Raw genomic sequence first — 20,582 nt, 5'->3', positions numbered from 1 at the left:
CGTCACATTGATCGGCAGTCAGGGGCTTTACTTGTTCCTTTGTACCGCCTGTATTTATTCATTTGTTTGATCTATTCGTTGATTTATGCTATATTATTTTCACATGAGAAAATAGACACCAGAGTCGCACAAAATGCATCTGCATTGCAAAGATACTGGAAGTAATCCCATAAGCGCTTGTCTTTCTCCACACAATTGATGAGAGACTGTCCTTCCAAGAAGTATCGTTTGAAACCTAAGGCCAAAAACAAACTCAAAGGCTTTGTGTTATACAGACAATTGAGAAGTGAGTGATGTTACCAAAAGACAAGGCAGTAAAGGAGTGGACCCTGAGTGCGTCCTGTCATTGGTCTGCTCACCAGTACATTTCTCATCCTCCCACTCACCTCCCCTTAGGAGACCAATCAGAGAGGACTTTTTGGATCGCAGCTCTGAGTTTGCAGAAGGTTTGCTCTCTAAAGCCTTGAAAGATATTCAGTCTGGATCACTGGATATTCACAAAGCAGCCATACTATACGGGATACCTCAGAAAACCTTACAGTTTCAGACAGAGGCATTATTGCCAGAGTGGAAGGCAGGGGAACCATCGATTTTTGGTGACAGTGGCAAGGGCACAGAGGCAGTGTCCCCAACCAATGACACTCGACTAGTCCTGCAGAAGGTAGCAGCATGGGCTCACTCACAGTCAAAGCAGTCTGAAGTAAGAAAATGTAAATTTACATCACCAGAGCACACCGAGCTAAAGTTCCCGGCAGCCGTGACTGCCTCGTCATACCTTCACCACTTAACCTTGCAGAGGATCGTCTCGCAGCTACGGGAGCAGAACGACGGGACTGAGACTGCAACATCTCCTCAGAGTCTTGCTGCTGGGCCAGCTGTGCACATCCGAGTCCCTCAGGTATGCTTCAGTGCTCAGCCCAAAGCCCAGCTGGATCTGGCTGGCCTGGTGGATGCTGTATACCAAGCCAACAAAGCCTCTGATGGGTCCACTGCTTTCCACAAGTTGAAGACCATTCTCCCTAAACAGGGCTTGATGGAAAGCCACTCTGGCCTCGAGTCACATCTACTCCAGGGTGACCTGCCTCCACTGTGTCTGATCATGAAGAACGGGAGCATTGGCGGGAGCGTCACTGGAAGTGTGGTTGACAGCGGAGATGATGACCGCCGAGACAAGCAGCCACGGAAAAAGCGGGGCCGTTATCGGCAATATGACTACGATATCCTGGAGGAGGCCATAGCCATGGTGATTAGTGGGAAGATGAGCGTGTCGAAAGCTCAGGGCATTTATGGGGTGCCACACAGCACCTTGGAGTACAAAGTCAAAGAGCGAACGGGCACACTCAAGACCCCACCAAAAAAGAAGCTCCGTCTTGTTGAAGCAGCAACCTCAGGCTCAGGAAAGTCAGGGACAACAACCAATGCCTCATCTACTGCCTACAAACAGTCTTAACTCAAAACCAAAACCTCAACTATTTCATAGAAATGGTTTCAACTAAACATTGCCTAAACTACAGCCAACAAGGATTAAAAAACATGCAGTCAGGACCTCATTTAGACTTCGAAGATACACTTGAACAGGTTTAATGGTACATTTTATCAAGCTACAAAACATGCCTTTAAAAAAAATCTATTCAGGTGTTTCACTGTGGGTATCTATATGAATATATTTAAAATATTGTAAAGCACTGTTGATTTTTAAGTTAATTACTCTTTTAAATCTAAGAAATATAATATTCAGGTTTTGTTCATACATAAGCTAATCTCAGCTTGACGATTGTTTTATGCAGCTTTCACACTAATTAGTCTATGTAGTGACTGGTCATTTCATTTGAAGTCTATCAACATTATTTTTATGGTGTCTGTGTGACAGCCTAGTGATAGAATGACTGTAACATCTCTTTAACTCACCAGTGGGAGATCTTAATATGCAATGGGTAGATATACACTCACCTAAAGGATAATGAGGAACACTATACTAATACTGCATTTGACCCCCTTTCGCCTTCAGAACTGCCTTAACTCTACATGGCATGGATTCAACAAGAAATGCTGGCCCATATTAATAGGATAACATCTTGCAGTTGATGGAGATTTGTGGGATGCACATCCAGGGCACGAAGCTCCCATTCCACCACATCCCAAAGATGCTCTATTGGGTTGAGATCTGGTGACTGTGAGGGGCCATTTTAGTCCAGTGAACTCATTGTCATGTTCAAGAAACCAATTTGAAATGATTTGAGCTTTGTGACATGGTGCATTATCCTGCTGGAAGTAGCCATCAGAAGATGGGTACATGGTGGTCATAAAGGGACGGACATGGTCAGAAACGATGCTCAGGTAGGCCGTGGCATTTAAACGATGCCCAATTGGCACTAAGAGGCCTAAAGTGAACATCAAGAAAACATCCCCCACACCATTACACCACCACCACCAGCCTGCACAGTGGTAACAAGGCATGATGCATCCATGTTCTCATTCTGTTTACGTCAAATTCTGATTCTACCATCTAAATGTCTCAACAGAAATTGAGACTCATCAGACCAGGCAACATTTTCCAGTCTTCAACTGTCCAATTTTGGTGAGCTTGTGCAAATTGTAGCCTCTTTTTCCTGTTTGTAGTGGAGATGAGTGGTACCCAGTGGGGTCTTCTGCTGTTGTGTGTGTTGTGGCTTCACAGATGATTTGCTGCATACCTCGGTTGTAACGAGTGGTTAATTTAGTCAAAGTTGCTCTTCTATCAGCTTGAATCAGTCGGCCCATTCTCCTGTGACCCCTAGAATCAACAAGGCATTTTTGCCCACAGGACTGCTGCATACTGGATGTTTTTCCCTTTTCACACCATTCTTTGTAAACCCTAGAAATGGTTGTGCGTGAAAATCCTAGTAACTGAGAAGATTGTGAAATACTCAGACCGATCCGTCTGGCACCAACAACCATGCCACGCTCAAAATTGCTTAAATCACCTTTCTTTCCCATTCTGACATTCAGTTTGGAGTTCAGGAGATTGTCTTGACCAGGACCACACCTCTAAATGCATTGAAGCAACTGCTATGTGATTGGTTGATTAGTTGCATTAATGAGAAATTGAACAAGTGTTCCTAATAATCCTTTAGGTGAGTGTAGGTAAGAGTTTACACTCGAGCAAAGAAAAATGTCTTTATTAAATGCATTTTCACCTCAATTTTAGCTGGCTCAACATCATGATGTCTGTCAGCCATTGGCGATGGACAATGTCATCTTCTATCGGCCCAATCCTAACTGAAATCCTCACTCAATATTCTCTTTTCAGAATTGAATTTCTTCTTTATAATGTTGTGTTGTTCCACAAACTAAAGACATCCTTGCATTATCTGCCTGCTGAAACCAAAAACAGTTCAGGGTAATTTTGCCTCTCCACTTAGACACTCCATGAATGAAGCAGTTCAGAGTAGAGTGCTGCCGAACTTGGATCAAAATTTCTCCTTGTCCATATTTCATAATGCACATACCATGGGACTGAAATGCAAAGCCTTATTCAAGTGCTGCTCTGAATTGCTTTGTTTTTATGACAAGGCTTCTATAGTTTTGCTGCTCTTGGTTGTTGTTTTGTTCATGCTACTGATTACTATGATGTTCTATGGCCTATTATACAACAGTTTCATTTCATTATACTGGTAATTCAACTATATTTATAGTATGGACTTTTTTCTTACTGTATTTAGAAGCTTGTATATAATATATAGTTGCACTTTACAAAAGTTGCACACATACTTGTGATACAGGTTCTTGTTTCGTTCTTGCTATGAAAAATATTGCCATAAACTGATTTTTAATGGCATCTTTTTTCACTTATCTTATTCACAAGTATAATTGTAGTGCTTTGCAAAGTGTAGCTGAAATGTTAATTTTTAGCTTTGGAAACATAAACATTTCGATATACAATGTTAATGTTTATCTTTGTGTTGTGAATGTTCTGTAAATTATTTACCTTTTGTTGTTCCTTAAAGTTAAAGTCCCCTTATCCTTAAAGAAAGAACAGATTTACTGATATATTCTTAAATTTAATTTGGAAACATTGATCAAGCCACCCCGAATGTTCTTCACTGCTCTTAACAACAGTGCCTGTTACAGCTACTGCTCAGTTATTTTGCAAGCCAGTAGCAGTTTTACATAAATCTTTGGAGAGAAAAAAAAAGTATTTCTATACTACTTCGGATTGTATATAATCTGTATTGTGGATTTATATACTGTTACCACAATTAACAATGTAAAAAAAAAAAGGGGGGGGGGTATAGATGTCACAGGCACATTTTCACTTTTAATGTAAAGGGTGGTCATGTAAGAGTTAATGTCATGCAGATTTTTTTTAATCACGTTTATTGTCAGTGCTGCATTCTCCTTTTCATTTGGTTTGGGGAATGCAGAACTCTGTTATTTCTCTTTTGTGTTCTAATAATTCTTAATATTGTGTCCTGTATAATTTCAATCCAAAAGCATTACTATTCTCAGGGTAACAACAGTCCTATTGAAACATAGCGCATGATAGTGTTAGAACTGCTCTTTTATTTCAAAATAAGGGCCCTTAGGTTTCTTTTATAGAGCCAAATATGGTTCATCCAAAGCCAATTTATTTGTTTTCTCACATATTATTGGGAAAGTTTATATTCGGGAGGGGTTACAGATCACAAAGGCATAATAAAAATTATTTAAATTGGGTTTAACATTTTCCCCCCTCAAAAAAGTTTGTCTTGATTTATAGATGGATAATTAAATAGATCAGTATCACCAATTTAGGCCTTTCCAAGTATGTTTAATTTCATATTCATAATGGATGCAGGATATTAATCATTTTGCAATCAGTTATTTATGCATATTTGTTGCACTATGATTGATTTTGCATTATTCCCTCTAATATCTAATTGTATGTGTGTTGTGTTATTTTTTTTTTCGATGTAATCAGAATAGGAAGTTTAAATGTTGTGTTGGTTTTGTGTTAAAGCACTTTTTTTTTGCTCTTGCACATTGATATGTGAAATTCTTTACTGCACTAAAACTAAAAGCTAATTGGTCATTTAAGCACGTTTTTGTGTCTTAAACATATTTGGTGTCGTCTCATTTGTAACATTTCAGGATTAGGGTAAGGTTAATCAAAGCGAGAATTAAATTAATTGTAATAAGATAGAAATACTGAAGGCATATTACTCCAGTGTGTTTTTATATCCTAAAATTGCAGTTTTTTTTTTTTTACGTTTCCCTCCATCCCTTAACAAACCTGCATTACCCCTTGGGGTAGTTTTATTTTAATTTCAAAGAGACAACATATTGCCTGCAAATTTTGTTGGTTTGTAATTGGTTTTATCAAGAGACACATTGATTCATCAGGAAACAAATTTATTCAAGTTTGATTTAAAATAATTAAATATTCTCTATAGTTTTCCTGAGTGTAAGCATTGCTACAATCGCCATCCTTTTGCCTTCAAGTTACCAATAAAAAAATGTTCCATGTACAGAGTTGTTTGTACTTTGTTGTAAATTTAGAAAACATGCATAAACTTGACAGAGGTGGAATATTACTTAATCAGTGGCGTTTAAACATTTTTAATTCTGCATATATATGACCATAACATGCAATCCAATGTCATGTGGTGCCTTTAAGGAGATTAGGAGTGCTCTTTTAAATACAGCTATGCAAACTTTATAATTCTGTAATATGTCTTTCTGGTAGGATTTTGTTAAAATTTTAATCCAATTCAAATGTTGTGCACATTACAACAGAGTAAAAAATAAAAAGCTCAGCTCACATTCATGAAAAGCTAATTATGTCAGTGATTGAGTAATGACTTAAACCAATTTATTTATGTAGTTCCTTAGGGCCAAGTGTGGAAGACCGGTCCAGGCTGGAGAAGGAAGGTGGTTCTAAAGCTCCAGTGGTCTGGAGAGTCACTGTGTTGGAGAAGGTCCTGTCTTCGCTTTGTTCCCATCATAGACTGCTACTCTGTCATATTTTAAAGGACATGCAGGAAGATTATAACATCTCTGTAACACTGCGGGATGCTCACAGAAGACAGTTTACGGCTGGATCTCTCAGTTGCCATGCTGATAAAAAATCACTTAATGAGGCCCCAATACTTACATTAAGTGACTGCTCAGTAACTGCTGGCATTTGTTGTAGAAAAGCTTGTAGGCTTCCAACGATTGCATTTTCTCCTCTATGCGTCTGTCTGAGGAACATTCATGGCAATGCCTGCCAAAATACATCTATGGCAAGTGTTGGGCAAGATATCTGTTCTAACCCCACTGTTTGTTGTGCTCACTCAAAACTACCCTCATGCCAGCTTCAGCACAATGGTGATCATAACTACATTTCTCTTGTAAAAGAAACTCTAATCACCCATCAATGTGATTGTAACTCTCACAATAGATGCCATAAAGGAAGCCGTAGCCCCTCCCCACCACCACTATCACCAAAGCCAGTGGACCTGGACTGTAAAATAGCGGTAAAGTCCAGTATCCTACAAATTCAGGACTGCAAGTCATTAAACATGGCACCACCTCCTCTCTTACCTCACAGAACTGAGGATGAAGATACAGCTTTGTACTCTAACACCCCTCTTCATGTGGGATCTCCTGATGAATGTTGTGAAAAGGTTGCACTGTTGTCTACACAAGCAGAGAAGGAGAATGACCACCACTGTGGGTCTTTTTTAGATCTAATTGATAGAGTCACTGAAAAGTTCAGAAGTATCCAACCTTCAGAGAAAGAACAAAATCTTCTTGCCCATGCTAGTCAAATATCCAAGACAGATGACACACATTTGACAGAAATTATAACAACTGTGCTACACAACAGTAGTGACAAAGATTACAACCTTAATGAGCTTTTACAACAGCATGTAGCCACTGAACAGCGATCCCCTCAGACACGTTCCCGTAAGAGACTGGAAACGTTAGTTGCCATGAGCAAGTCTCCTGATCTTCCATCATCAAGAAGACAAAGCTTACAAATCAAAAGAGATCTGGCCAGACTTAGTCAGACTTCATATTTCAAGAGGAATATAGGGTTTGAGAGAGATGGGTCCTTAAAAACGGGTAAAGCTGCACAGGTAACATACTCTCTTGTTGAACAGTCAGATTGTAGAAAGTTGGGCAGAATTCCCAAGGCAGGGGACTCAAAGCCTGTAAAAGATACCTTAGAAAATTTGACCACATATGCACAAACTAAGGAGACACCAAATAAACAAAAGAGGCAAGAAACTCAACCCCAACTTGTAAGTCTTGAAGAAACAATGCCTCTTGATGATAGGGCACAATTGCAAACAACTATTAGTGACCGGAAGGTAAAAGCAAAAGCTCACAAAGAGAAAAATCTGACTATTCAAGTTGGAAGAGCCAGACGAAATATTGTACCACCTCAGCGTTTCTCTTCCTATGTAACTGAGCCACGAAAAATGTATTTTGCAGCCTGTTTTTCAGAAAGTATATTCACCAAGCATTCCCTTAAGGACATTAGCTCAACAGCACTTGGCTCTACAGAAGAAATTGCTTGGCCAAATGATATATGTGACAAACACCCTTTTCAAACTGAGGATAAACGAGAAGACTGTGATGTGCCACAGAACGTAACTTCATCAAAAAATCTGATTTCATCCAAAAAAGAGCAACCGTGTGAGCACAAGGATAATGGAAGGAATCCTGATAAAGAGAGTGCAAGAAAAAGAAAACCATGCCAGAATTCTACTTCACCATCAAAAAGATCTAAACGCCATATGACCAACAGTCTAAACACTGACTCACAAAGTCCTACTGAAACTATTAACTTTACTACAACTGAGAGTGGACAAGAAGATAAAACAAGCCTGTCTGGACTGAAATATGAAAGTCCAATAAAGCTCATGTTTGTTTCCTCTGTGACGGGTGAAGATGGTGTAAAATATACTCTCAAAGCAGCTGCTTCAGGCTCAAATTCCGACGGAGAGATGTTTGATCCATGCGTGGATTCCTCATGGTCAGGCAGTGCCATCGATGAACATTTCCAGGATACAGTCCTTGAATCAGTTTCAGGGAGAACTGTTGAACATGGTGGAAACAAGTACACTTCAACAAAAGTGGTTTCATGTGATGCAGTATTGCCCAGTTGTTCAAACAATGAAGATGAAATCCAAGAAACACTACCAATTGTACATGAAACATCTCCAGTAAAAAGGCGTCCTGGGCGCCCCAAAAAAATAGGACCACATATTGTGAAGTCTGTGAAACGTCCCATCGGCAGACCTCCAAAACCCAAAATAACGGACTTCTGTCCTTCAACTGGTACAACCGGTTCCAGTGCAGTAAATCACAGGACAACAGAAATGTCTTGTAAGGATAATAGAAATAAAAATCTAAAAATCACCATAGCGAATGGAAGATCAAGAAGGGCAAAAAGAGTTGTTTCTGAAGATTTGAGCAATATCCCAGAACATCAACATGTTTTTGAACTATTAAATGGTGGCACACACAGTGAAATATGTTCTAGAAAGAATAGTAGTAACGATGAACTGCTTAAAGATCACCATTTTGTTATGCCTATTGAAGAAAGGAAATTTGTCTCTTCAGGCAGCAACATCAAATGTCAAAGACAGAGTGACATAGCAGTGTCAAGAAAACCAGGAAGACCTCCCAAAGTCAAAATTTCTGGGATCTCTGTCACTGTCACCACAGGGTCACCAAGGCAAAGAAAGATACATATAAAAAGGGACACAAATGATTCACATCTGCGCAGAAAGACTCTTATTGAATTTCAACCTTCCAAAGACCAGAAGACAATCTGCATTCCTACTGATATTCACAAGGATGTAGTGGATGCACCAAAAGAACATAGTCAGAATACCAGAGGGCAGTTCATACCAGTGAGGCATTCTGTTAGAGAACGCAAACCCTCCATTCATTTGCTCCACTCTGTTGCTACTGCCAGATCCTGTGCATTGGTTCGCAGGTCACGAAAACTACTGCTGAATAAGGTTAGCTGTGAATCCAGCCAGAACACAAAGAACAACCAAGAGCAAGGAGAGCTCCCAAAAAATGCACTTTCCACGAGGACCAAGAATGTCAGTTGCATACAAGATGTTCGTTTTTCTACCATTTCGATGGACTCAATTTTTTCATCAAATGAGGGCTTCAGGTGGTGGCCCACCTTAGCATCACCTGAAACTTTAAATGAAGAGTTAGCTAGGAGGATCAAGCTAATGTCCAACACTTGGGTATCAGATGTTGAGTATCAGGCTAACAAGTCAGGGGAGATTAAATCAGATCTTAAACCAAAAACTTGTGAGAAGCTCAGAGGTTCTGCTAAGAAGTCTGCTTCTGCCATCAAAATGCTTTTTGAGGGAAACTGTAATATGGAGAAACTCTGTACTTGGTTTATGCAATCCACAGAGACTCAGTCCCTTGCTATTGTAAAGAAGACCACGGAAAAAAATCCTAAGGATGTCTTTCACTACAACCTCAGCAGACCCAATTGCAAAGGCAATGTTTGCCCAAGTCCACAAGCAGAGAGACTCAGGAAACATGTCAAGAAATTTGCTAAAGTTGTCCCAAAGAGTCCGTCAATGCACAAACAAGCACAAGAAATGCTGTCCAAATCAACAAGATTACAAGCCAAGAGAAAGCTTTTTAATACATCATCGTTTAAACAGAGGCATGATGTTAGACATAGAATGTCTAGGTCTAGAAGCACATGGGTTGTCTATAGAACAGCTCTGCTTAGAGCGAGGCTAAAGTTTAAAACCAAGCCTAGGACAACATTAGGTGGTGATATGGCACACAAAGTGTTTGGTGATCAAATGAGGACAAGGACTTCAGGTGCTGAGACTCCAGAATTATGGAAAGAAATGCCTAACTTGGTAGGAAAGACATCCAGACCGGTCACGAAAGTTCAAAATGCATTAAATATTCTTGTCAAAACTCCTCAGAAAATGATTGGGATTGCCGATATTTCAAAGCAGAACAGAATCAGCTCGAAAGCTTGGAGTCCAGAGTCCCTAAAGCAGTGCAGGGTGTTTCTGAAAAAGATAAACTCCCCAAACACAAAGTCAGCGACAGAGGAATGTAACATTTGCACAGTAAAGCTCTATGATGTCTCACATCAAGAGGAGAATGAGGATGTTTTGGTGGGAGGGACACCTCCCAGTACAGTTAACCTTCCAATACAGCTGCACTCATCCCCAAAAAGCCAGAGAAAGGGAGGAGGAAAAAGAGGCAAACAGAAAAGTTGGAGCACAAGTCCATCTTCCCCAACAAAAATGCTCAGACAATCGAGGAGCAGCAGGGGTGTTCTAGGAGCAAGGTGGTGTGACTTTGTGCTCGGTAAGTCATCTTTTAGCATTATTTCACTATGCCTTAGAACAATGGCGTTATTTTAATGAAAAATGTCTAGAGCGCATTATTGTAGCGCAGATGAGAGTGCTCGCACTTAAAACGTGTCTCTGTGACCTGTGCACTCACAAATCTCTATGCTCGTGCTAGATATTAACTATTTTCGCTCCTGAATTAAACATGGTCAAACGATAAGCACTTTTAAAAAGTAGAACATATTTGTTCAGGTCCTTTACTTGATTTTTTTTTTTATTGTTGTATTTAAACTATGTATAAACTGGTTATTGTACATCGTTTTACTAGGCCCACTTTATCTCTTTTATGTTTGTATTTTGTTATTTTCTGTGAAAGCATTGTTTTACAAGGGCCACTTTATCTCTTATGTTTGTATTTTGTTATTTTCTGTGAAAGCACATATGCATCTCTCTGTATATTACATTGTAAACCGTTTTAAAAGGCTAAATAATGCTTAAACTAATCGGACCTCCACGACTGATGAAAGTGTGTAAAATATAATTAGCTGGGAGAGAAGTGAACCTGGAACTCAATGCTGGAAAGAGTCAAAGATGGATCTTTAATTTCTTTCCAGTTTAATCGTATTTGGCAATGGTAATGAAATGTAGCCTATATTAGAAATGGTTAGGAATTGGGTGCTTGGATGATTTGTACATATAATCTCTGTCCTGGTTGGTCTCGGAGCAGTTTATCTAAAAACAGCATATTATCTTCTATGGCTCTAAAGACTTCATATAAAAGATCAGTGTTATGTCACAATATGTCAGATACCTCAACTGAATTTAAAATCACTGTATAATAAATAAATTATAAAGAAATTACAGATCCATCTTTTAAATCTGATTGGTTGATAATTTTTGACAACGTTTAATTCTGGTGTGAAAAGAGTTATCTAGTGCATGAGCATAGAGAGATTTTTGAGTGCAAAGATCACGTTTTAAGTGGGTGCATTCTCTGGGCGAAAGCATCGTTAATCTGAGCAAATGTACAGTTTTGTGCGAGAGCAAAGGAAATTCGTCTGTGAGTGAAGAGATGTGCTTTCACGCTAGACAAATGCACTCTTTACATTTGTCATTAAAATATCACTATATAGACATACTCTATGCAAGTTCGCAAGTGCTAATTCATTCTAGCAACAGAAGCTCTGTTTTGAGCATAAATAGTGTTAGAACATGCCTCTACACTAGAAATATCTGATCCAGAGCCAGACACCGGATCCTTTCAGAAAATATGTTTTGTCTGGTAACAGAACTAGTCACCAAAATTGTCTAAAACCCAAAATCTGTTAATTAGTCCTGTCTGGTACTCAAAACTGTATTAAGTCTTCTATCAGCCAAGAAGTTGACCAAGTAAAGCCAGCAAAGTGCAGAATCATAGATGAAGTTGTGATGATATTAAAGGAGCAGAGTTTATTGAATAGTCTTAGTTGCATACGTTTCAATGCTCCGATTTTGTCTGAAAAATACAAATCCAACAAGGGTTATTACACCACAAGCAATAGCAATGAAAAATTATGGCTTTATATCATCCCATCAAGGCATAGTTGAATTTAACTCTCTCTGAAAGTAGTACTGAGGTTTGTTCCTGCCAGACCAGTGCAATAGCCCATGTCAAATAAATTCAACCTGACTATTGTTGTTGACTTAGCACTCCTATCTGCATACTGGCATGAAGTATGTTTCTGGCTTCGGTAAAGAATGCTTTGATATTAGATTGAAAAGTTAGATTTTTTGCAGTGTTTACTTTGTATTGATTCTGGTAGTGTGGTACCAGAATGGTCTGCTTTCAAAAGTATATTTATTGTTTTTTAATCATTTGTGCTTTTCAGGGTCATTGAAATAACTTGGGACCAGTTTTTGGACAAGACATGTTCTTGAACTCTATCATAAGGTGCCTTTCGACAGTGGTCTGGCTGAGTATCACAAGCATTATGACACGCAACCTCTGCAAGCATCATGTAGCAAAAAAAAACAAAACTTTAAGACACTTGTTGCACTATTTAAACTTCTTTTGTTTTTATGTTTGTAAAATGTTTTATTTACCTTTTAAAATCTGCTTTGAATTTTATTTTTGATGCAGACCATGAGATCTAGTTACATGAAGGAGAATCAAAGGTTACAAGAGCATTATGCAGTTTGTTTTGCCCAAATCTCATAAGAGTTGAACATCAAGGCAAACTTTTATATTTCATTCAAGGTCATTTCACTTTTTTTTTTTTTTCTTTTTTTTTTAACACTTCAGAATCTTAGAAGTTGTAAGAGATCTTTAAAATGGGATTTTTGTGAATATTTCAGTTTTTAAACATTGCTGATCTTTTTTAAGTTAGGAGTATATTTAAGTCTTTTCTTATGTGCCGTTAATGTCTCAGACAAAAATTACCCACTTAAAATAATTACAATGCATTGTGGAATTTTGAAAATGATGGTAGTGAAACCTCCTGTGAATTTCACCTCTTTGCCAAGTTGTGGGAAATCATTTAAGCATTAATTTACATCCAGGTTCATGTTCTCATTGCACTACTAAACTGCTACCCATTCCGTTTTATTCCTGACTTTAACCATTATTATAATGTACAGTGTATTTTTGGTGCAATGTCTCGCTCTCAAAAAGATGTAAGATTCTCTTTCCTTTCTTTTAAATTAAAAGCTTTTAAGATGATCCAGAGGCAAATGTTCCACATTGTTTCTTAAATACAAAAACTTGTGTTGTGCAAATCTTAATTTGTGATCTATTGCAGTATGTGACATCTACCTCCTGAAATCTACTGGTAAAGCATGGTAGATTGGTCTAAACTGATAAATCTTTTGTTGTAACCATGTCATTCCTCTAGACCTCTACCAAAAACATTGTTTATACAGCCTGTATGTTTAGTTAGTTATTTAAATTGCTGTGTTGTTTGTTCTAGTTTCCATCTGCTGTTACCAATCTGTGGCCCTGCCCCTAAGATTATAGAAGTTTAAAAGCGTTGATGTCCGCTTAGTCCATTTAGGTTCCTTGTAGCAAAACTGGCTTGCATCAGTGCACTACAAGTCCACCTTAGATGTATTTAGATGCATAAAACTAGTTGTCACCTAGATTATTCTATTAGATTTTAACCATTGTCTTGATACTTGTTAGCTAGAGATGTTTGTTCCGAAACTGCTGAAGTTATTTCCATCATATACATACTATGTGCCACTATAAAGAGGCTTCCATCAACTGCTTTAGGGCCTCGTTAACCATTCAACCTGCTGGAGTAATCCAAAAACTGTCAAAAGTACAGTCAAAAATGGTGCATTCTTTATACCTATGCCAACCATATGCTGGAGTTAAAGCTTAAGAAAATTGTCAGAAGACCTTCTGTATATATCATATTTTCAGATCTGTAGTTTTGGCACTGTAAACTTGTTACCTGGTGCTATATGTTGTACATGAACATGCAAATTATGTACACATTGTATTTTCTCTGTTTTTATATTTCAAAGAATTCGTCTCAATCGTTAGAACAATAAAAGCTCTTGCAAACTGATTTTGAGTAATTGTGTTACATGGCTTAAACATTTTTATTCAGACTAAAATGCATACAAAGGAAAGCAACTTTTTCTTTCAAATATTAGCCATTATTAACATACACCAACTGTTTATAGTATCATAGGATCAGTTACCTTAAAATAGTGAACTATAAAAAGTTAACAGTTTGGCTCAATAGCTCTTACACTTAAACACTCTTACACCAACAGTGTGCACCTTGAGCAAGTAAATGAATGTTAAGATGACTCCTACCCAAAGACAACCTCTTGAGAAGTATGACATTCATTTTGACAATCAAGACCTCATTCCAGGTTCAAAACTGTAAATAGTATAAACGGTTACACTAGTCTCATTGTATTAAAATTTTGCAGTATATATTTTCTTAGGTAAATCGGAAGAAACTGTAGGATGTAAAGGGCCAAAAGCGGACCTTAAGTCCTTCACTTATGAACCATTGGCCTCCTGGTTCATAAGGGCAGTCAGATCCTGCTTCGTTTTATCCAAAGCAGCAATCTTGGCTCGGCGACTTGGTCGCACTGATGGAGGCGCTTCAGGAACATTTTCTTCATCACTATAGAAAGATTAGATGGAAAACAAAAGATAAGCAACCTACTACATTAAAAATGTACATTTGAAATTAACAACAAAACGATTAGTTTATATGTAGAATAAACCAACCCTTCATCAGAGGACAATTCTGCTTTACTAGCTAACTTCCCATTCTTTGCAGTGGAAGCTTTTTTCTGGCCTGAAACACAGCAGAGTGAAAGTTAATACAACAATCACATAGGAGAAAGATTCACTTATCGCATTTGACCAAGTGAAATAACTCCACCTCTTTTTGCACGTTTAGGTTTGATCTCCTCTTTGGTCAGCTCTGTAAGGATGCACAGATAGTTTTGTTAATGTAACAAATTTAATACTATAGATATAAGAAAACCACTTGCATTTTTATGCTGAACCTGAGAAAGAATCAACTATCAGTGTCAGAGATTAATTGTATTAATGCTCCCGAGAATGGATTTTAAAGGGCGTTTTAACCTTTTATTAATTATAAATGTTTTACTAAAAACATCCATGTTAGATGGATAAAGACTGGTAACATGTGTTAGCTAGTACCTGCAGTGTTTTCATCCAAGGTAAGCAAAGTTGTGTCCTGATTACTGCCTGATTTGGAACAACGATCTCCATTTAGCTGGTTACAAAGCTTCTCAATAACCCTTGTACAGTACTTATCTTTCACTTCCTGTAACCCACACAAACACACAAGAGAAACAGTCACTCAAATCATAATTGCTTACCTTAATGGCAATCTAATCTGATCAGTTTCTGCTTAATCTGCTGCTTTTATCCAATGCTACTTTTCAACCATTTAGAAGATCACAAAAGAGACATAACTATGGAAGTACCTGTAAAATATCTTTTAAAAGGAGTTGCAATTCACTGTTAGCAGGGCCAGGTTCAGTGTTAATCTCCAGCCAGCTGAGAGTTTTACAGTACAGACGCACCTCAGGAGCAGAAATGTCCCTCAAGATTTCATTACAAATACGCACTGCCAGAGAGTCATGCACAGACACAGCCTGCAAAAAAAGTTATTATTTACATAAATCATTAAGTGCTTTGAACAAAACTCATTACTGTTGTGTTTGTAAGTGTGCATGTATATTCAAGTGTACCTGTACAGCAGCAGGTTGCACAAGAGCACTGGGTCGTGTTAGTTCAACAAACAGTTCAGCCACATTGGATGCGTCTACCTCAGACAATGGAGATGTCACCGGAGCATTGAAAAGAGTTCTCATAGTTGGTAGGAAACTCTCCTCCACACATTCTTGATTTGTTCTAGTGTACAACAATTACAGTAACAATAGTCTTAAATTTTAATGGCAGCATTAACATGTACACTCATTATATTAAAGGGTTAGCGCAGTAAGTAACAATTTTCATTTTTGGATGAACTATTTCTTTAAATAAAATACAATAAATATTTACGATTAATGAATCTCCCAGCATGTATACCTGCTGGCCCGTGCATACAGCTGTAAGAATACCCCCAGGCAATGGCGCAGTCTTTGGTCATCCTCCGTTACAGGATTGTACCACAGCAGAACCAGACGGGACAGCAGCTTTGGGCTTAGAATTCTCCCACAGTACATCAACTTGGCCAGACCCTCTGCTGTCTCCGTGCGGAGCTCACAGATCTGAAATAATGACATTTCATTTGGTACAGCACTTGCTTCATTTAGGCACATTGTCAAAATGACTGCCAATCAGCGTTAGCAAGTTGCCAACTTAAGGAGCTGGCAGAAAAACTAGGCATTGATGTGAACTAAGCTTTAACAGTTGTCCAGCGTAACGTTGTTGTTGTTTTTTACAGCAAAGTTGACAATTTTTTATTTTTGTTCAGTGGAATACTGCCATCTCTTCCCTGATGAAGCATAAAATAGCGTGGGTCCTGGGCAGTTAAGTTGTCCAATAGACCAATTTCAGTGTTTGCAAACAGCAATGACATTGTTGTGGGTGGAGCCTATCTGGTGGCAGAAAATGACAGTTTTAAAGTAGCAGTCTATGGAAGCCATTCAATAAAAGAATAAAAAAAGGTAATTTTATATTTAAAAATTCAGCTGTTCACACAATTTCAATATTATATCGCTCAATTCTGACAAGACATTTCACACACTTCTGGCTTTTTATCCTCAGAACTGACAAACTCGTAATAGAGTTAAATCAATTCATAAAGTCTGAACTAGGAGATGAAAACTGACATTTGCTAGAAAAAAAAAAAAATGATGAAATAGGTAAATGTTGTAGGAATAAATAGTATTTCACGATGTTACTGTAGTAGGGCTAATAAAATATCTCCCCAATGAACTGCACATGTAAATACTATGTAGATGACTAATTGTATAAATCAAATTTATGCTGGGTAAATGAAAATTTCTATCCATAGTTTGTCCATTTAAACATCTGCGTTAAGCTTCATGGATTCTTTGATGACCGTATTCTATAAAAAATTATTTGCATTCCAATTCTGATTTGCAATGGAACAACAATGATTTTGTTTTTCTTATTCCATGGATTATAACATGGATTTCCCTCTACTTGTTACCAATGTTTTGTAACTGTGAATTCTACTCCAAACTAGTCTATAGCCAGACAAGTTTCAATTCTTCAATCACAGCAATGAGCAAATAATGGTCCAATCAACTAGACAAAAATCAAGTCCTGATCTCTATATTTTGTTTCTCGTTCAAGAAAAAGTTTGACAACGGTCACTTAAGGCAGGAATCATTAGGTTTACTAGTGATAGCATCGTTCCAATATAGCATAAGTAATAACATAATGGATAGGCAGTACCTCACTATCAAGGAATTCTGAGAGCATCTTCAGAATGCTTTGGACTGTACTCTCCTCCTCAGTTTGCTGTTCAGGCTGTCCATTACTGTCTGGTGAGTCAGGTGCTTGTGAGATAGGAGCAGACTTGTTTGACAAGATGTTGAGGCCATTGAGCAGAAGCTGGTCAATGAGAGCTCGGAGGGCACTGATCCTGATTTTAGGCTCATCTAGTTGTGTTATCTAAACAAAAATAAATTACCTATAAGCCACTAGGCCAAAGTGAATTAATTCATCTTTATAGCAAGCGTGTTATAAATACCTGCAAGAGCAGCACAAGGTGTGTGTTGGCAAGGTCTTTACTGTGGAGAGCAGCCGTTCCCAAACAGATGACAGCCATGTTGCGCACAGCAGGGTTAGGGTTGGACACACTTGGCAGAATCTACAGTAGAATTGAGAGATCACTTTTAAGTTACATTCCCATAACTGCAACCCTAATGAAGTATTGCACTGATTTTGGGTTGAGAGTTCAGTAACCAAAGTGGCTTGTCCTATACCACAGAATGGCAGGAAATGGCTTTTAAAGTGAGTGCTTTTGTGAGTACTGTACCAGTGATTCTATCAGAGCATTCATGGTAGGGCAGATTCCTCTCTTGATGTTAATTTGCTTGAACAACTCGGCACACATTGTCAGACACTTCAACAAGGTCTCTGGATCACTCTGTGGAAAATACACACATGGAGTAAGATTATATTAAGTGAGATTATTTAAATTCAGCAATCAAGTCTGTACGTGTGCATATATTGACAGCAAGGCAAAGTGAACTATTCAGAAATGTTCACCTATTACTTGTAGCTAGGGCTGGGACAACACGTCGAGGTCATTGATGACGTCGACGCAAAAAATATGTAGACGCAAAATATGCGCTTCGATTCGTCGACCTGTTTTTATTTCTCTAAAAAACGTTTGCAAAACGTTTACCTTATGTGCGCTGAATATACGCGATGGTCGGATCAACATTCTGTCCAACGTTATATAACCAATCTAGGGGTTTTTCTGCATCGATCTTTTTTTTTGGCGGCTGTCAAAGCCTTCTTTGATTGGTGAGTGATGACAGGGCGAGTACGAGAGAGCCCCGGCTGTGCGCGCGCACTCACAGTCTTCAAACAACACGAGCGCTTCTTGCTCTCTCTCTCTCCCTTGTGTATATTAATCAAAATAATTAAACACGATAGAAAAAGGGCGAAACACCAAAGTTTCACAAGCGCTCGCGCACTCACAGTCTTCAAACTACACGAGCGCTGTCTTGCTCTCTCTCTCTCTCTCTCGTGCCTATTAACCAAACTCATTAGACACGATAGAAAAAGGGCGGAATGCCAAAGGTTCACGTGGAACATTCAGAGATTTTTTTTCTCCATAACAGGCTGCTTGGTCCCACTGTTAATTTTTATTTATTTATTTTTTGGAAAAGCACTCTCTGTATTAGCAAAAAGCCCTCAAGTTTACATTGGTTACTGTATTCTTTCAATTGCTCTAAACAAGTATTTTGGGTGACCTTTTTTATTGAATCCTAGACTTCAAGTTGTTGTTATTTTCATCTGAAAGAAGAACTTTTTTTCAGTAAGCTAGGCCCTATGTGTTCAGTAAGCTTGTTTCAGTAAGCGGTGTTTTCAAGGCTTCAAGGTTTTATTGAATGCTATCTCTATACAAAGTATAGAGTGCAAAGTAATGCATTCTTAGTCAGTCTTTTATTTTGTAATTTTAAGAGCAATAAACATATTGCAATGTTAAGGAATTAAAGTTTTTTTTCCATTCAGATATGCAAATCAACATGTATAAATTGTTAGTAGACAATTAATGGTAGGGCTGGGTACTGAACTTCGATGCTTTTATGGTATCGAACGAATAACTTCGATACTATGAGTATCGAAAAATTATTTATCTATCGGTGCCAAATTTCGGTTCCAAAAGCCAAGCAGCCGTTTTTTTTTTTTTTTTTTGCCAAGCGGCTGTGTCTGTGTGAGCTTGTAGCATACGTGCATGAAAGGACCCAAATTCGCCGTGATTGGCTGTCCACCACCACGTGACATGACGGAACGGGGAGGATTTCTGAAAAAAACTCGCAGTCACACAACACAACTGTAGTTGTTTTTTCTCAAAACGTTTCCGGCTACACTTTATTAAAGTCATGCCGAGTCAGCAATGTGCAACATATGCAATAATAGTATTGCAACCAAAGCCGGTGTTAATGATGCATTTGTTTGGATGAGTGTTTTGCCCTCCCTCCCTGTTCAGTTTGGTCTACTATATTGCGTATCTTGAAACGCCCCCTTTCACGTCGTCTAAAAAAAAAAAAAAAGAGCGAGAGAGACAGATTTATCCGGTACAGCGAATCTTTCGATACTCGAAAGATGAATTCATTCTCTGTACGTGCATTGTCTGAAATGCTGCTCACAGCGCGTGCTTTGAATGAGTGAGCTGTTTAAAACGCTTGAATCAGCAATATTTAGAAACAAATGCAAACGATCGGCTACGATCCGTTTCACCCCTTCAAGCGAGTGAACAACGCGAAGCAAGTGAAGTTAGGAATTTTACATCACTATTCACAATAGCCCATCGAACTGGAAAACACAATAGCCCCAGGAGGTGGGGCTAACGATTTTGCGAGCCCTGCACCTCAGATCTATTTGTAAAACACTGGTTTCCACACTGGTTTTGTTAAACAAAATAAATGATTATTTTAAAACATTGACTCAAAAGAATCATGGGTTCACTAATCTGATCATGAACTTGTATTACCGAGTCAAAGATGAGCTATTATTGAACATCTCGAATGAATGAAGACTTCAAGTTCATCGGAGGATAAGTTGTCATATTGGTTAAAATCCCCAAAGTGTTTACTTAAATATATAATTAATTAATGACATAAAAACAGGTGCGTTTGCGTTATGATGTGGTGGGCTGCTGTGGGCCAGAAAGCCTGGGCAACTTTTTGGTCCCAGTCCGCCGCTGAATAGCACACCCCTATCCAAAAAGCACAACCAGTTGTATTTATAATGTTATCCTGAGTGTGAAGTGTTACCAGGATTAGTTTTAAGGTGAAAAATAAAAGTTTTGTGTTTAATGTATTTGTGCTGATGTTGAAATGGATTTCAAAACATATGGTATCGAAAAAAGTATCGTTAGGAACCGGTATCGAAACTGGCACCGGATCGAAAGATTTTGAACAATACCCAGCCCTAATTAATGGGGAGATAATCGAAATCGAATCGGTCTGAAAAAATTAATCGTTAGATTAATCGATGCATCGAAAAAATAATCGCTAGATTAATTGGTTTCAAAAAATAATTGTTTATCCCAGCCCTACTTGTAGCCAAGACTCAGGCCATTTCAC

General features: G+C 38.3%; 3 protein-coding genes across 6 annotated transcripts in view; 2 read left to right on the top strand and 1 right to left on the bottom strand.

Moving 5' to 3' along the window:
* The window catches only part of LOC128026946 (ligand-dependent nuclear receptor corepressor-like protein), a 450,432-nt gene extending 444,946 nt beyond the window's left edge, over positions 1-5,486 (top strand). For 2 of the 3 annotated variants that reach the window (XR_008186574.1, XR_008186575.1), the window contains one exon: positions 5,213-5,486. The gene's annotated coding sequence lies outside the window, so the exon portion shown is untranslated. Of the gene's footprint in view, positions 1-4,175 lie in introns of all 3 variants that reach the window. The other variant, XR_008186572.1, reaches the window with a different exon arrangement.
* Positions 1-20,582, top strand: part of LOC128026950 (ligand-dependent nuclear receptor corepressor-like protein) — a 473,072-nt gene that overhangs the window by 1,459 nt on the left and 451,031 nt on the right. Inside the window, exon 3 of one of the 2 annotated variants that reach the window (XR_008186576.1) lies at positions 397-2,653. Coding sequence is in view for 1 of the 2 variants with exons in the window: in XM_052614252.1 (XP_052470212.1) it covers positions 397-1,450 (1,054 nt within the window). In the remaining variant the exon portion in view is untranslated. Of the gene's footprint in view, positions 1-396; positions 5,487-20,582 lie in introns of those variants that run through there. The other variant, XM_052614252.1, reaches the window with a different exon arrangement.
* LOC128026949 (condensin complex subunit 3-like) lies at positions 13,856-17,929 on the bottom strand. Its single transcript, XM_052614251.1, has 10 exons — positions 17,798-17,929; positions 17,510-17,629; positions 17,212-17,430; positions 15,874-16,055; positions 15,534-15,696; positions 15,267-15,437; positions 14,977-15,103; positions 14,693-14,734; positions 14,536-14,605; positions 13,856-14,428 (listed from the first exon to the last, which is right to left on the bottom strand). Exons 1-10 carry the CDS (start codon positions 17,873-17,875, stop codon positions 14,302-14,304), a joined length of 1,299 nt encoding a protein of 432 aa, XP_052470211.1. The 5' UTR covers positions 17,876-17,929; the 3' UTR covers positions 13,856-14,301.

This window comes from Carassius gibelio, chromosome A14 (genome assembly GCF_023724105.1).
Source record: "Carassius gibelio isolate Cgi1373 ecotype wild population from Czech Republic chromosome A14, carGib1.2-hapl.c, whole genome shotgun sequence".
In the NCBI taxonomy this organism is placed as follows: domain Eukaryota; kingdom Metazoa; phylum Chordata; class Actinopteri; order Cypriniformes; family Cyprinidae; genus Carassius; species Carassius gibelio.
This window is presented reverse-complemented; position numbering and strand designations above follow the sequence as displayed.